At 41.2% G+C, this 15,885-nt stretch overlaps 3 protein-coding genes across 3 annotated transcripts in view; 1 reads left to right on the top strand and 2 right to left on the bottom strand.

The window, feature by feature from the left end:
• Positions 1-3,452: 3,452 nt before the first annotated feature.
• Positions 3,453-6,724, top strand: ANKRD6 (ankyrin repeat domain 6; the record flags this gene model as incomplete). The annotated part of the gene is made up of 3 exons (XM_006881218.1): positions 3,453-3,566; positions 4,648-4,774; positions 6,150-6,724. Coding segments are annotated over 3 exons (816 nt in total), but the record flags the coding sequence as incomplete, so codon positions are not given.
• A 6,468-nt stretch (positions 6,725-13,192) lies between these two features.
• LYRM2 (LYR motif containing 2) lies at positions 13,193-14,913 on the bottom strand. Its single transcript, XM_006881217.1, has 3 exons — positions 14,869-14,913; positions 13,798-13,938; positions 13,193-13,273 (listed from the first exon to the last, which is right to left on the bottom strand). Exons 1-3 carry the CDS (start codon positions 14,911-14,913, stop codon positions 13,193-13,195), a joined length of 267 nt encoding a protein of 88 aa, XP_006881279.1.
• Positions 14,914-14,922: 9 nt separating this feature from the next.
• Positions 14,923-15,885, bottom strand: part of MDN1 (MDN1, midasin homolog (yeast)) — a 177,239-nt gene continuing 176,276 nt past the window's right edge. The window contains exon 103 of the mRNA XM_006881247.1: positions 14,923-15,166. Coding sequence (XP_006881309.1) covers positions 14,923-15,166 — 244 coding nt within the window. The remainder of the gene's footprint in view (positions 15,167-15,885) is intronic.

Here is a 15,885-nt window from a genome sequence, read left to right as displayed (position 1 = left end):
AACAACAACAACATGTCTCTTTCATGTGTACACTTCCTTTTTTAACCCAGTCAAATTCAGCAGTGGGGGCTTGTATACCAACTTCAAGTGCACTAATGTTAATAGTTTCTGATAACTCACTACTATTGGACCAACCTCACATGTACACTTTTTTCAGTTGATCTTTTTAACGGAATCAGAAATTCTGGATGTGGGCATAGGCAATCTGTGTACAAATGAACTCTCCATGTGATTCTGATGTATGTTTGAGTTGAAGAACCTCTGCTCTAGATGCTTAATTAGGTATAACCTAATTATTTTTGGCAAGAACACTTCAGATATGCTGATATTACTTTGTGTTGCTGTTGTTGTTATGGGCCATCAAGTCGCTAACAACTCCTAGTGACCCTCTGTACAACTGCCCTGAAACCTGCCCTGTCCTGTGCTAACCTTATTGTCTCCGTAAAATGGTACGACCTCCAAATTGCATCACATCATAATGTATACAAAGTCAGGATGTCAAATTATAAATGATAACCAAATTTGATCACTTGACTGAATTGGAAGCTGCTGTCTCTTTCCATTGTATATGTTAATTTTCCTTTTGTAAGTAGATGATAAAAATGTACTCTTTTAACCATTTTTGTGGGTACAATTCAATGGCAGTACTTGCATTTTCCTGGTTGAGCAACCACCGCCACTATCCATTTCTAAATGTTTTTCATCATTCCAAATAGAAACTCTGTATCCGTTACTTAAAAACTTCCTGAATATAGATTTTTAAGATTGAAAAAAAAATTAAATAAAAAAATAAAATTAAATTAAAAAAACATGTCTATTGTGGAAAATACTCCACATTGTAGAAATATGTATCATAAATCCCTACCATACCAACTTTGATGCGTTTTGCTATAGATTTCCTTATTTATAGATTGTTTTTGTTAAATGCCATCAAGTAGAACTGACGCTTCAACAGGTTTTCAGAGGTAATTCATTCCATTTGCCCATCTTGCTCCTGCAGAGAAGCTAGCTGGTGGATTCAAACCACATACCTTTCTTTGCATTGGCAGTGCAATCCCTTGACACTAAGCCAGCAGAGTTCCTTCATTTATAGATAGTAACCTGAATAACTGTAACTTTTAACTAAAATTGAAAGAATGCTGTGGCTAGATTCTATTCATGTGTATGTATGTTATTTTGTTTATACATATATAATTTTGATTCCTGTTTCTTCACTTAATTTTATAACTTAAAAATTTTCTTTGTTTTGAGGGGCAGTCTCCTCCTATGCCAGTCAGTTCCAATTCAACAGTACACAACAACAATAACAACAAAAAAAACCCTACCCATTTTGTTTCATAATAATCCATTATATTAATATAACATTATTTAACCATTCCTTTCGGGTAGACTTTGAAATTGCTACTGTTCTCACCATTCTGAATAATGCTGTGATTAATGTTTATAAAATTGTATAAACTTCTCACTGCTTCACGGATTATTTGCTCAGAATTAGAATCTTGTTGTTTGGGGTCATCATGTTCAAAATACGACGTGACATTTTACCATCTTTGCCTCTGAGAGCACCTTGGTTGTACTTCCTCCAAGGCAGACTTGTTTCTCCACCATAACAGTCCAAAGGCCTGAATCGGTTTTTCTTCTGTCGTCCTTATCCATAGTCCAGCTTTCAGATGCACAGGACACAACTGAAAAGACCTTGACTTGGACCACATGCCCTTTAGTCTTTAAACTGGCATCCTTGATCTTCAGCACTTTGGAGAGGTCTTGACAGCAGATTTTCCCAGTACAACTCATCTGTTCATTTTTCTGGCTGCTGTTACCAGGGGTGTTGAGTGTGGAGCCAAGTAAAATGAAATGGGTGACATTGTCAGGTTTTTTTTCTCCATCTGTTGTGATGCTGTCTGTTAGACCAATGGTTAAGATTTTTGTTTTCTTATGTTGAGATGTAATTTGTATTGAACACTGTAGTATTTGATCTTGCAGCAAGTGCTGCAAGTTTTCTTCACTTATTGCAAGCAAGATTGTGTTGAGTCCAAAATTAAGAAAATGTTTAAAGCTCTTGTAACTATTGGCAAACTATTTCCTGTGTTAAGTGCATGCTCGGAGGGCCTCCCAGGGCAGGGTGCCTGAGGGACCAGAGAGCGATGAGAAGCCTAGGAGGGTTTCCTGTCTTTGCCCCTGAGCATCCACTCTTTCTTCTTCCCTCAGATCCTTTTTCTATTTTCTCCAGATTAAAAAAAAAATTGTCTTGAATGGCTTCAGGAAAGGTGACAGAATAGGGTGTGAAACCTATGTTCTAATTCCAAATTCCAGGTTAAGAACTTGGTTCAAATGAGTCAGGCGTTCGTGCCTGAACCCATCGGCCATGACCTGTGAACAAAGCCCAGTTGCTTCTGCCATAACCACATGTGGAACAGGAGGATAAGGAGATGGCTGTAGGCCAGTTTTGGAAAACTGGAGCAAAGCAGTTCAGGAGAGCACAGGGCCTAAGGACACAGGTGCTCCGTATCTCCAGGACTGGTGATTGTTTGCCATTTTTCAGTCTTCATTCTGACATACCCTGTGTGCCCCTGAAGGTAGTAGAGGAGCTCACCAGAGAGCCTCTTGGGCTGGCTGCTACCACTAACAGTGACTCCTTTCTCTTCTGCTCTCTGGGCTGTAAACCTTGTTCAAGTGGTGAAAGTTTGGTCCTTGGGTGTTAGGGCCCTACAGGAAATGTTAGTATAAAGGAGAGACACAGAAAGGCATGTAATAAAATACCACAGTCACTTCTTCCTAAAAGCAGTTCCTTTAAATCTTTCTGTGTTCTTTCTTATATAAACATTGGCTATTTTCCATGAAGCACCAACACATTTGCTCACTGGGAAAGCCAAATGAAAGCCTTAGGGTTTGGCTTGTTCCGCTACCTTTGGGGCAGCTGTTAACATTGTTTATTTAAAAAGAGGTGAGCAGTAATGCTATTCTTTTTTAGTTTTTCTTCAATATCGTCTTATAAATAATACTCTAAGGCCTATGAAAAAATTTGTTTTGCCTACAAGGCTGACATTGGTTTAATGTCTTAAATCCGTGGTGGCCTAGTGAGAGTTTCGCCTCCAATCCAGAGTCTGGTGGTCCAAATCCACCAGCTGCTCCAAGGGGGAAAGATGGGTGATCTCTTTTATTTACAGCCTCTGAAAACCTGCTAGAGGGTCAGCTATGAGTTGATTCCATCCAACTTGATGGCAATGAATGGTGGTTATGACTGTAAAGAATCGGAAAAGGAGAGAAACAATGGCCTACACAGAAACAGGCTTAGGAATTCTGGAAAACCTTGAGCTGCAAGCGAAGTACATGAAAATAGAATATAATGAGTCACTGAGATTTGCTTGCTTTCTCTCTGGCCCCAGGTCCCTGAAAACCAGGACCTGTTCTTCCACCACCCTGGTCATGTCATGTGCTCTTTCCCTTCCTAGATGCGCGTGCTGGACAAACTGATGGTCGAGCGACTCTCTGCAGAGAGAACTGAGTGCCTCAATCGCCTGCAGCAGCACTCAGATATGGAGAAGCAAGAGGGAGAGAAACGACAGGTAAAAACGGGACCCCCATCCATAAAGAAGTCATGTTCTGCTACATGCTACAACACAGACCTTGAAAACACTGATTTGCACCCAAAGCAACCTCATGTGACAAAGCTGGACTGTCCCATAAGGTTCTGGTTTTCCCTTCGCCCAAATTAACATGTGTCTGCTCTCTAGAGGGAGCTCTGGTGGCGAAGTCCAACAAATGGGCACCTCTCTCAGGGATTAAATCCACCAGCTGCTGCGAGGGAGAAAGATATACAGTTTCCTTCTGTGCTGTTTCCAACCTCTGAAAACCAGCTGGAGGGTCAGCTGAGTCAGTTCTTGGCCATCTCCAAGTTACAAATGAGAACTGTTACTAACACTATCATTAAGTGAAATTGGTATGAGAGTTGGAACAGGTTGATGACAATCTTATTTAGCCACATGTTAGTGCAAGAAAAGGCTGGATAATAATAACAATAAACAAAAAGGCTGGTGCGTTTTCAGTATTTAAAAGGAACATGTGCAGCAAGTGAAGGTGATTACGATGAAGAATTTGTTGCAAGTTCGATTATCTCAGAGTAAGGGTAAGTTTACATAACCGGAAAGGCAAGGAGGAATTGTTCATAGGTTGGACAGTCCCAACCCAGAAACTGCTTATCTGTATCACATTTTGTTTACCCATTTATCCATTGATGGTTATTACCTAGTTTGTTTCCATCTTTTTGATATTGTGAATAATGCTGCAATGAAAATAGGTGTGAATATGTTTATTCTTGTCACTGCTCTTATTTCTCTACGATATAGACCTAGAAGTAAGCAAGCACATGCTCTGAAGCAGCAAAAAATGCCTAGTTTGGATGGCTGAGTGTTGGTGGGTATTTGAGTCCAAGGTAGCTCAGTCACTCTAATGAAGAATCGAGATAGTCTTAGTTTGGACCCTAGATGAATTGCCTAGAGATTGCAGAGAAGGCTGTGACCTATGGGAAGGGACCACTTTTGGCTTTGACAAGGTGGTAGCCTCAACTTCTGCAAAGTCCATTCATGATGCTTTAAGTCATAAGCAATGTCTCAAATACACAATTCTTACATTTATTTGGGTTCTTAGATGTCCTTGGTGGATGAATTAAAAACCTGGTGCATGGTAAAGATTCAGAATCTGGAGCTGAAGCTTTCAGGAGATTCTCGGACCTCCAGGACTAAATCCACGCCATCAACTTGTGAGTCCTCTACAGGTAATTGAACCATCATGGTGCCCTCTGTCCAAAGGTGATGAAACCTGACCAGTCTCCTCTCTCTCATCAGAAGGCAGCCCACAACCATTGTGCTGTGGGAGATACTGGACTTCAGTGTAAGCTCTGTAGAGGGGCAAGGACCACGTCTGTTTTGCTGCTCACCACGCTGTGCCCAGTTCCTGTATAGTAGTGAAACGCTCTTGCTTAAGTGCTTGGAAATATTTGAAAGAAGGACTAAAAGAGTCATTGGTTAGTAATATAGTGCTTTCAAGTTCAATGTTAATGGTCTCAGCTGTGGACCCAAAGATAGAGGCTGATGAATAAGCCATGTATCCAAACAGGATACTTTCTTTCCCTTACCCTTGGTGCCTCTGGCCTTTTCTTCTTCTTGATGTGTTGTTTTTGTTCAACTGTATGGAACCGTACTAAACAGTGCATGTATTGAACTGCCACAGGTGCTAGGTAAGAGGCTCTGGGGTAAAGCATCTTTACCTTAGCCCCAGTGATTCCAGTCTGTGGTAATCATTTTGAGGATATTCAGAGCCTTGATAATTAGACCTCAGTGAGAGGTATTTTGATATGTTCTCTTTTCTTTAGAGTGCTGTGTGGCCAAAATGGCTTAAACTTGTCTATTAGCCTAAAGGTTAATCATTCAGACTCACCTGGCACCACGGAAGAGAGGCCTGGTGATCTGCTTCTCTGAAGATTTCAGCCACAGAAACCCTGTGGAGCAGTTGTGCTCTGTAACATGTGGGGTTATCATGGGGTGGAATCTCTGTCAATAGAGATTGTTACCACAGACAGCTGAGGGTCTGTGGCTTTATCCTCTTTGGGCTCACAGTGTTGGGACACATTCTGGGCCCTTGTTTCATGGTAGGAGTAGTTATGGAGGTGGTTGTGGAGCTCTGGGTGTGTGTGGTAGAACCAACTTTCCAAATTAGAGGTTGAATCAAGAAATGAGCACCCTGAGGCCACGATGTAGAAAGGAACCAGAAATGAGCAAGCAGGGGCATTCGTTTTCATAAGTAAATGCTCAATTCTGTTTTGATAGAGGAGTTGGGTCAACTCTAGCTATCAGGAAGTGAGACTCAGAGGTTTCTAGAGTAGAAAAAGGCCAACACCATTTCTGGCTTACATACTACCAGTGTGGTAACCGTGAAGGCCCTGACAAGCAAAAATATTTATCTGGAGGCACAAAGTGGCAGAGAGGGACACAAATGTAAGAGGGAAGAAACTCAGAGGAAAAGTTGCAGGTGTTGGGTGGTAATTGAGAAGGTGGTTTCTGACTCCCAGTTCTCTCAGAGAGACCAAGCCACAGACGCATGGCTTTGTGAAATGATGGTTTACTTTGATTCCTGTTTTCCTCCTGAAACAGGTGCGGATCAATCAGTGGTGACTGCCGGTCTGATGCCAGCTTCCGAAGGTTCCCCTCAGGTGGTCAGGCCCAAGGAGAAGGCCGTCCACGCCCCCACTTCTCACAAGCTGCAGCAGGACCTGTCTTCTTCTGACTGTGCAGGCTCCCGGCTGAGGAACGCCAGGGTCCAGACAGCCACACTGCCTTTAAAAGAAGCAGCCCGGAGCGATCAGCAGGCTGGGCCCTGTGTTGACAGAGGCACTCAAACGAAAAAGTCTGGGAGAAGTGGACAGACGAGACATCGGGCCCAGCAACCAGCATCCACCAACACTTGTGGGCCACTGCCTCCCCCAGTGACAGGCAGTGAGCAGACAGCTCCTCATGTTCGAGACACCTCCCAAGCCCTGGAGCTCACCCAGTATTTTTTTGAGGCTGTTTCTACCCAGATGGAAAAATGGTATGAAAGGAAGATTGAAGAAGCACGAAGCCAAGCTAATAAAAAAGCCCAGCAAGACAAGGCTACGCTAAAGGAACACATTAAAAGTTTAGAAGAGGAACTTGCTAAACTAAGGACTAAGGTGCAGAAGGAAAATTAGGACCTGGAAGTGAAACGGGAGAAGATTCTTGAGGATTCATCTTTTGCCCAAGGTTTCAGCTGTATGCACATGGCAGACCTGCCTTTACAAACTACTACTTTCTTTTTAATTTTATTTTATTTTAATGAACATTTACAGAGATTTTTTATTTCCATTTATTCCTTGAACCACTACTTTCTGAAATGTGCCAGATGCATTTCCTATGCCCTGAAGTTATGAAAACTTTTAACAATTAAACTGAAACTAGGGGAAGCTTCCTCGGTTTCAGGTTTCATTACAAACTCTCCACTTTAATCCCGGTTCATCCGGAGTTCAGAAGCTTAGATTAAGTGACACAGGCTAAAAGGAGCTGAATGATGGGTAAGCTTTGACTCTAAAATTAAGGATGTGTGACATAATAAACATGAAAATAAAGGGGGGGAAATCCATCCCTTGTGAACTCAGTCATTCATAAATTTAAACACACCTTCTGTGCCTAGTTAAGTGTGTCTCTTTCTAAAAGAGTGTAATCCAAAATGCGCTAAACCCTCTTTCTCAAGTTCCAAATTGCAAATCCCAAAGTGCTGATATTTGTAACCAAATGAAAACTCTTCAAACAGATTTTTGTGGAGAAAGATATTTTCATAATGTTGCAAGATCTGGTATCCCTTAAAATTATTTGGAAAGTCAGAATCTATTGACATAATGAGTACTTTGGCCTATAGCATGGCTAATGAGCTTAGATGAAAATGCTTTATGTCATCTGATCCTAGGTTCTGAATTTTGAGCCAAAAAGGAGATTAATCATAGTGATTTAAAAAAGTTACTTACTTAACAATTATCCCAAATTTCATTATAAAATCAGATCCACTTACTTTAGGGTACTTTTCTGAATTTATCGATCTCAATTTTATAAAGAAATAGGGTACTTCCTGAAGATATTTGGTTTTGTATTCAGTTCTTTGAAGACCACTAAAAGCTTTCTACTGCTTTATAGTAACTGTGTCAGGCTACATAACTTGGTAACTCTTCCCCAGTTTCAAAGAACTTTCAGGATTTTGCTTTGATCCACCATGAATAACTATAAACACAAAGTTTTATTGAGAAAGTAATTATTTTCAAACTTGTCCCTTGGAATTTAGGATTATGCTTATCTCAAAATTCCATGTATGCATAGAAACCTGAATTCTATAAACACATATTAACCAGGAACCTAATTACAATGTCCACAAGTGTAAATAAAATACTCATTGAGCCAAAGAGAAAATGATGACTTAACATGGGAACGCTCAACAAAGTAGGCTTTCAATCCTTTGTCATTGTTGTTTTTATTAAGCTCATTTTTCTGTGTGTCATCTGTAGGGAGTTGTCTTAACCCAAAGGGGTGCCTCACTGTAGTCTGAACCCACCAGCCTCCCTATGGGAGAAAGATGGGCAATTTGCAGCCTCAAAAACCCAGTGACTGGTCAGCTGTGAATTGTTTCTTACTTGACAGACATGTAACAATCCAGGACCATTGTTGTTGTTGTTGTTGTTACAAGCTGTCGAGTAGCCTGCGACCCATAGCGACCCTATGAGCAGCAGCTCTGAACCCTGCCCTGTCCTAATTCTGAAACACCAACACCTATTGTCCCAGTCACTGTATCAGTTCATCTCATCTGAGGTCTTCCTCTCCTGCACTGTCTTTCCATCCTTCAAAGCATGATGTCCTTCTCCAAGGACCGGTTCCTCCTGGCCACATACTCAAAGTAGGTGAGTCAGAGCTTCAAAATCCTAGCCTCCAAGGAGAGTCTGGTTTCTCCAAGACAGACCTATTTGTTTTCTTGGCGGTCCATGGGATGTTCAAGACTCTTCTCCAGCACCACAACTCAAAGGCATAGATTCTTCTGTCATCCTTAGTCATTGTTCAGTATAACAAGTAATTTTGAAGACCATAGTCTGGATTAGGCACCTTAGTAAACACTGTTCATAATAAAAGTAACTTGATACTCTACTGATGTTGTTAGGTCCTGCTGAGTCAATTTTGACTCAACCTGTGCCCATGTGACAGAGTAGAACCACCTTGTATGTGCTAAACTGAAATCTTTACGGGATCAGATCAGTCTTTTTTTCCAAGTCACTGGCAAGTTTGAACCACCATCCTTTTAGTTTAGAGGTCCACACTTAACCATTGTGCCACCAGGGCTCTTGTGTTATAAGTAAGGAACTTGTATATGGAATGTATCTCAGGTGTATGTCTGTGAACTTGTTTTACCATATAGAGCACTGCCAGACCTTTCCCACTGGACTGCTAGTTTAGAGGCACTTTCCTGCTTCCATTTGTCTACTCGTTTTCCATGCAGAGTCACAGAATTAAAAGAGTTACAATATATTTCTAAATCTCTATCCCCAGCAAGGTGTCACCTAATCTCCTTGGAGCCATTCCACAGTAAACAAGAGTTTACCAAGAGCTGCCTAACACGCAAAAGAAGAAATTCTGAGTCAGTAAATTATATTCCGAACTACTGATTTTCACTTATCACATCTTATTGGTACAAGTTGCCATACAGTGGTCACTTGTGGTTGCTGTGAGGCTGAACACTGGGGACACTGATGTGTCAGATGTGTTAATGACTGGTTACCCAATGCGGACAGAGAGGGGGGTGGAGCTCCCTGATTAAAACGATCTTGGAAGGCGGAGTGGCATCCACTTCTGTAATAGCTTGCCTCTGGAAACCCTATGAACCTGGAGAGAGGATGAGAGACACTCAAGCGTTGAGGGTTCTCCTTCATAGGGTCGCTATGAGTCACCTGTGACTCGATGGCACTGAACAGTATCTTATTACCTCAATGGATGTCCTTGTCAAAGAATGTAAAAAAGTAAGTTTGAACTACCATAACTATACTACTATACATGCTTTGTAAACTAGCCATTCTTATTTACAGTCACAGTTAAAAGACTAGAGAGGAATGAGAAAACTCAAAATAGACCTAGTCTGGCACATTATGTGGCTTTGTCCCAGTAGAAAAAGAAGAAAACCCAATAGAGGCAGGGAACTAGAACAGGACCAGCCAAACCCCTAACCAAAAGGAGATAGGATCCTCATAAAATCAATGCAATTGCTTATTTTCAACAAACATACTTGGTCTTTTTGCCCTCAGCATTGTCATAAACTTATCTCCTAGTGTATATCTTTGCCCCCACTCACCTCCTTGTGCTGTTTCACAAAATAAGCAAATTCCGCAATGCCCTGTACTTTTCAGGGGAAATGGGACTGTTAACAATTTATGTTAAGAATTTGTCAAGGAGGTTGTTTCAAACTGAGACTGAAATTTCTCACAGCAGTGGGAGAAATGGCTTAAAACATAGAAAAGTTGGAATGTTGCTATACTTTGGAAAAATTGTTAGTGTATCCTAGATAACTTGTGATAAGTTGAATATATTAGTTCTAAGATTACTTTCAGCCTTGGTTACCAAAATAAAGGTAGCAGTGTTTTCAGGTTTACATCTTCTTTTTGAGTCATGTTATTATCTGTGAGAGGTATGTTGTCTTGTAACACTTTGATTATCCTTGTAAGTATTAAATAGCACTCAGTACAATTCATATACCCTTTTTAAAAAGTCTTAGTATTTTGTTCACTCTGCATTTGTGAAGCTAACCTAATTTTATGGTTCCTAAGAGTGCCTTCACCCAATCGTACTTCACCTTGTGTTGATAAGTGTAATTTAGAATAACATGTGTTTTAAAGAAGAAATCCAATGCACTGCATGAAAACAAAACAAAAACAGTGCTGTTAACAAAGTAAGATTTTTCACTACAAAAATCTGAACAAATGTTTTCTTCAAACTGTTGACCATCTGGAAAATTTGAGCAAAAGGATAGAGCATTGTTTGCAATAGCTCAATTATGTGACAATTGAGAGCGCCATACCTTTTTTGACTAATAAATTGTTCCTAAAAGGTAAAATACATTTCTTCTTGTAAAATGAGCATTCTAGAAGCCAATTAAGTGAATAAAACTTAAAGGACAAAGTTAAGTGTGTTTCTCTTTTTAAAGACTTTTTAAGGATAACTTTCACAAGTAAATAAAAACCATCAAGCATTTTTCAGTTCTAACTTTAAGGAGAAATATCCTTTCCCTTTAATACTGTATTTACACCTCAACCTGAAAAGAAGACACAACACATTTTAAATAAATGAAGAATGTGGCATCAGGATTGGAGAAAGATTCAACAACCTGCATTATGTAGATGACACAACCCTGCTTGCTGAAACTGAGGAGGACCTGAAGCACTTGCTTCAGAAGGTCAAGAACTGCAGGCTTCAATATGGATTGAAACGCAACATCAAGAAAACAAAGATTCTCACCACTGAGCTAATTGGCAGCATCAGTATGAATGGTGAAGACTGAGATTGTTAAGTTTTAGTTTGCTTGGTGTCACAATCAACACTCTTGGCACCAGCAGCCAGGAAATCAAGAGACAGATTGCATTGGGAAAGTCAGTTGTCAGGGACCTCTCCAGAGTACTGAGTAGCAACGATGTCAAGCTGGAGACGAAGGTGTGCCTGATCTAGGCCATGGTCTTCGCAATTTTGTGTTTTGCATCAGTGAGCTGGACAATGACTAGGGGTGATAAAGAGAATTGATACCTTGGAGCTGTGGTGCCGGAGTATTGGATATACCATGGACTGCTAGAAGAATAAACAAGTTTGTCCTGGAGGGTGAAACCGAGCTGCTCCTTGGAGGCAAGTATTCTGAAGCTTCGTCTGACATACTTAGGGCATGTTGCAAGGAGGGACCAGTCCTTTAAGAGGGACATCATCTTTGGGAGGATGGAGGGACAGTGCAAGAAAGGAAGACCCTCGAAGAGATGGATCAATTCAGTGATTGGAGTAATGGGGGAGTAGGTGTCCCAGAGACAGTAAGGTTGGCACAGGATAGAGCAGGGTTTAAGGCTCTCGTACATAGGGTCACTATGAGTCACAAGCAACTCGACAGCACATTACAACAACACGTGATTTTTTTATTCTTGGTAAGAACTGTAAATTTAATCACAGTATCCAGGTGCTTGACACAAACATGAAAAAAGCCTATGGTGATGTCTAGGTTGGTGTATAATATCAAACACCCCCCCCCCACCAAAAAATATATATGCAAGCTGCTTCCTTTTCTACTAGCATTCCGCTATTTATTCCATGCAAGACAGATAGTTTAGGTCAGGGTAGGCTTGCTAAACTTTGGACTCGGCCTCTTAGCTTCTCCTGCTGGCATGACAACAATAATATAATTAATGGGAAAATGTTATCTTTCCTCAAATGTTAGCATTAGCCATCAAATCTCTGCAGGCAAATCCACAGGAATGCTTGTATCATGAGTTTAAAACTTCCTACCAATCAGATTTGACAGGAGGAAGTGGCATGGACAATCAACCGTAACAAGTGCGCACATGCCATAGTTTTCATACTTTAAAAAAAATTAAAATGTACAACACAGTGAATTTTCGTATATCCACAGTTAACCAGTCAATATAAATTAATTTTTATCATCCACAAAAAAGACCTGTCTTTACTAGCAGTTATTCCTCATTCCATCCTGGGATCCACTAATATTCTATAGATTTCCCTGTTTGTGGTTATTACACACAAATGGTATTATCTGTGATATTCTGTGACTAGCAACTTGCTGTAAAGGGTTATCCATGTATCAAAATCTTACTAATGGTGGCTATAATACACTTAGGGAGCCCTGATAGGGGAGTACACTTAAGTACTGCCTTGTTAAAGATGGACCATTATAACCCCCCAAGCACTCCAAGGGTAAAGAGTAGGCATTTTCCTCCCGTTAAGATTTAGAGACTCAGTAGAGCATCACCGTGAGTCAGAATCTCCTTGCTGGCAGTGGATGTGGTACACCACATTTTATCCATCACCATTAAGGGGCATTTCCGTTCTTTCCATTTTGGGGCTATTATGAATGATGCTGCTATCAACATTCATCTCTGTATTTCATTTTTCTTGGGTATTTACTAGAGTGGAACTGCTGCTGGGTCGTATGGTAACTCTATTTAAAACTGTCAACTTGTCTCCAAAGTAGTTTTGCCATTTTACAGCCCATTAGCAGTATACGAGGGTTCTTATTTCCCCACAACCTCATCAACACTCAATATCCTCTGAATTTTTTATTCCAACTCTCTAAGTGTGAAGCATCTCACAGTGCCAATTATTAGCATTTTCCTGGTGGCTAATGATATTGAGCATCTTCTCATGTCCTTATTGGCCATGTATTGTGCAGAAACTTCAGACAAATCCAGAAACATCCCAAAATTCAGGGTACAGTTTCAGTGCTGAGGATGCTGATGCTTTTCTCTTCAATGTCCAGGACATGCCATGTTCCACGTTCTGGTATTGTCCCAGTACTACACATGCAAATAATCCAACTTGCCCATCACTGAGCCCAAGTTCCCCACACGTCCATGGAGGTTTAGCACATCCTCCAGAATAATGTATGGCTAAGACTTTGCTAAAGCAAGTGTTTTTTCTAACTCTTTGAGCTGCATATTGCCTTGAGTAATCATCATCCGGATTGTATCCTATTAGGGAGGAAAAAAAGTAAAATGAGGTCACTGCTGGACTTGGTTCAGTAAGGTTCTTGTTGATTGCCTTCAAGTTGAGCACAATTCATAGCGACTCTATGAAGGCCTGAAGCCCCTCTACAATTATCTACATTTATCAAAGTTCATAGTTTCCAGAGGCATGTTGTTTAGGAAGTGGATGCCACTCCTACCTCCAAACCTGTCAGGAATGTGTTTCAATAAGATACATTTTCTATTTCATAGAGCCAAGAACCAATACTAGAAGTGCTGCATAGTAGAAAAGCATGCCTCTACTGCCCCAATCATCATACTTCCCAAATCCTCATACTGTAATAGTTCCCATCTTTCAAAGACTAGATAAAGTCAAGCAAAAAGTCAGGTGATGCTAGTGAAGAGTGTAGATTAACATGAATTTACAAATTATCAGGCTATGCCAAATCTGGCATTTCGATTCTAAAATTATGATTATTTTAAACTACAAATAAATAGTTGGTCCATCCTCACCATGAGCTTGTTCTCACCTCTTCCATGGCACTTTTGTTTCTTTTGAATTCGTCCCTTGCCCAGTCCTTCAGATATTTGCGATCAGCATCATTTGGGACCTGCCGGATTGTTTGCAAAATCCTTCTGTATAGAAGGAGAACCTGCTGCCGCCTAATAAACTGTACAGGGAGAAAAAAAATGGCAATTACAAATGCACAATCACCCACCTGGGTGTTTGCTTTACGCAGACAAAACTAACCAGATTTTGATCCCCAATTTTTCAATACAAAGGAAATTTAAGAAAATTGCAAGAAATTTGGCGTATTTTCTTACTCGTTTATTAAACTGAAGAACGCTTATTGTCAAGAGCTTTAACGAGCCAAATACTTAAACGGGTATCTGTGTCCTGTAAATTAGTTTTAATGACTTTTTAAAATTACATTCGTGTAGATTCTTTAATTTCAACTGCTCTCTGCCACAGCCCTGTAAAACAGGCAGCACAGTATTTAATGTGGTCCTCGGGCAGTTAAAGCATCTCTTCGTAAAGGCGGCAGCCCTGGTGTCTCAGTGCTAAGGTGTTGGACACGCGGTTCAAATCCACCAGCTGCTAAGAGAAAGATGGGCAATCTTCTCCCATGTGATTTACTGCCTTTGAAAACCCTCTGGAAGCTCAGCCATGAGACCGTTCTGGCTTGATGGCACATAACAATTTGCAAAAGATGGGAGATCAGGTGGCATAATCGGTAGGGATTTGTCCTGCTAACCCAAAGGCTGCATCTCTCTAGTGGTTTGAATCCACCAATGACGTGTAATTGACAGGATCCGAACACGCTCTCAGAAGGTTCACGAAGAGCTAGCTCTGACTCCACGGCAGTAGGAGACCTGGGAAGGTGAGGGAAAATGCTCTAACGTGGCTAAAGACCTCAGCACCTCGTGAGTCGTCTTATTGGCCCTGCGGTGAGAAGCTCCGCCCCCACGTTAGGAGCCAATCATGGAAGGAACGCGCGAGGTCAGTCATCCCAGACGCGCACATTTCCACCCCGAGACTTTCTCCATAAAAGTAAAGATGAAGAAGTGGACTGTTGGAGGCAGACGGGAACTGCGGGTACCTGCTTCAACGTAAGCGTCACTGGTGGTAAGCGCGAAGCGACCATGACCGACCGCTACCCCGTCCCCTGGAGCTGTACCGCGCAGGAGCGGAAGTGAGATCCGGGGGGCGGGACGAGCGCGGCTTCCTGGGCGGTGGCCTGCGGAGCATGCGCAGTTAAGCCGCGGGGCGTTGACTCCTTCGGCATGTGTAGGCTTTGTAGTTTTGCAAGAAACGGGGCGCAGGTTTGGAGGGTTGAGAGGGAGCACGCGTAATAAATGCTTACATTTTCTCCTTGGCGAAATATAATTTCTGCATTGCTGTAGGAATGAAATTATTGAGAGGCACTTAGCATAACAGTTCTTGTCACGTGGTTAGAGAGTTTATTACATGGACATTGATTTCCTATGAAATGTACATCTTGCTCTTCCCTTCGTTTCCCTCCTCCATTTACTCATTTCTATCACAGGCATTTCCGTGAGGTAGGTAGCACTGATTGTCATTTTAAATGCCTCCCTAACAGCGTTAATCGCCTACTTTGTTGTGATCTTCAGAACTCTTACTCGTTATCATGAGAAACTCAACACCCATAAGCCTCTCTCCAGCTTTTGTTTTCTCACACAGCCGTACTTTGCAGACATGTAAGTTGGGTTACTGACCACAGTAATAAAGCAAGTCACATGAGGGGTTTGTGGGTGTTTTTTTTTGTTTGTTTGTTTATTTTTTTTTATTTACACGTAAAAGTTGTGTTCTCATTATATGCAGTATAATGTATACTGTATATTACCTATCAGTTTAATGTATGTCAGGTGGCCTAGTAGATAAGGATTTGTGCTACCAACCCAGAGCAGGTGGTCCACCAGGGGAAAAAAAGATACGTAATTTCCTCCCATGAGATTTACAGCCTCTGAAAAAGCCCGCGAGAGGATTCAGCTGTGAGTCGTATTTATCAACACATAAGGACAGCAACATAGTCTATTTAATGTACAATGTTATTGTTATGTGCCTTCAAGTTGCTTGTGAGTCATAGCGACCTTAT

This window comes from Elephantulus edwardii, unplaced genomic scaffold (assembly GCF_000299155.1).
Source record: "Elephantulus edwardii isolate Elephantulus edwardi_28Jun2011 unplaced genomic scaffold, EleEdw1.0 scaffold00013, whole genome shotgun sequence".
Taxonomy (NCBI): Eukaryota; Metazoa; Chordata; class Mammalia; order Macroscelidea; family Macroscelididae; genus Elephantulus; species Elephantulus edwardii.
This window is presented reverse-complemented; position numbering and strand designations above follow the sequence as displayed.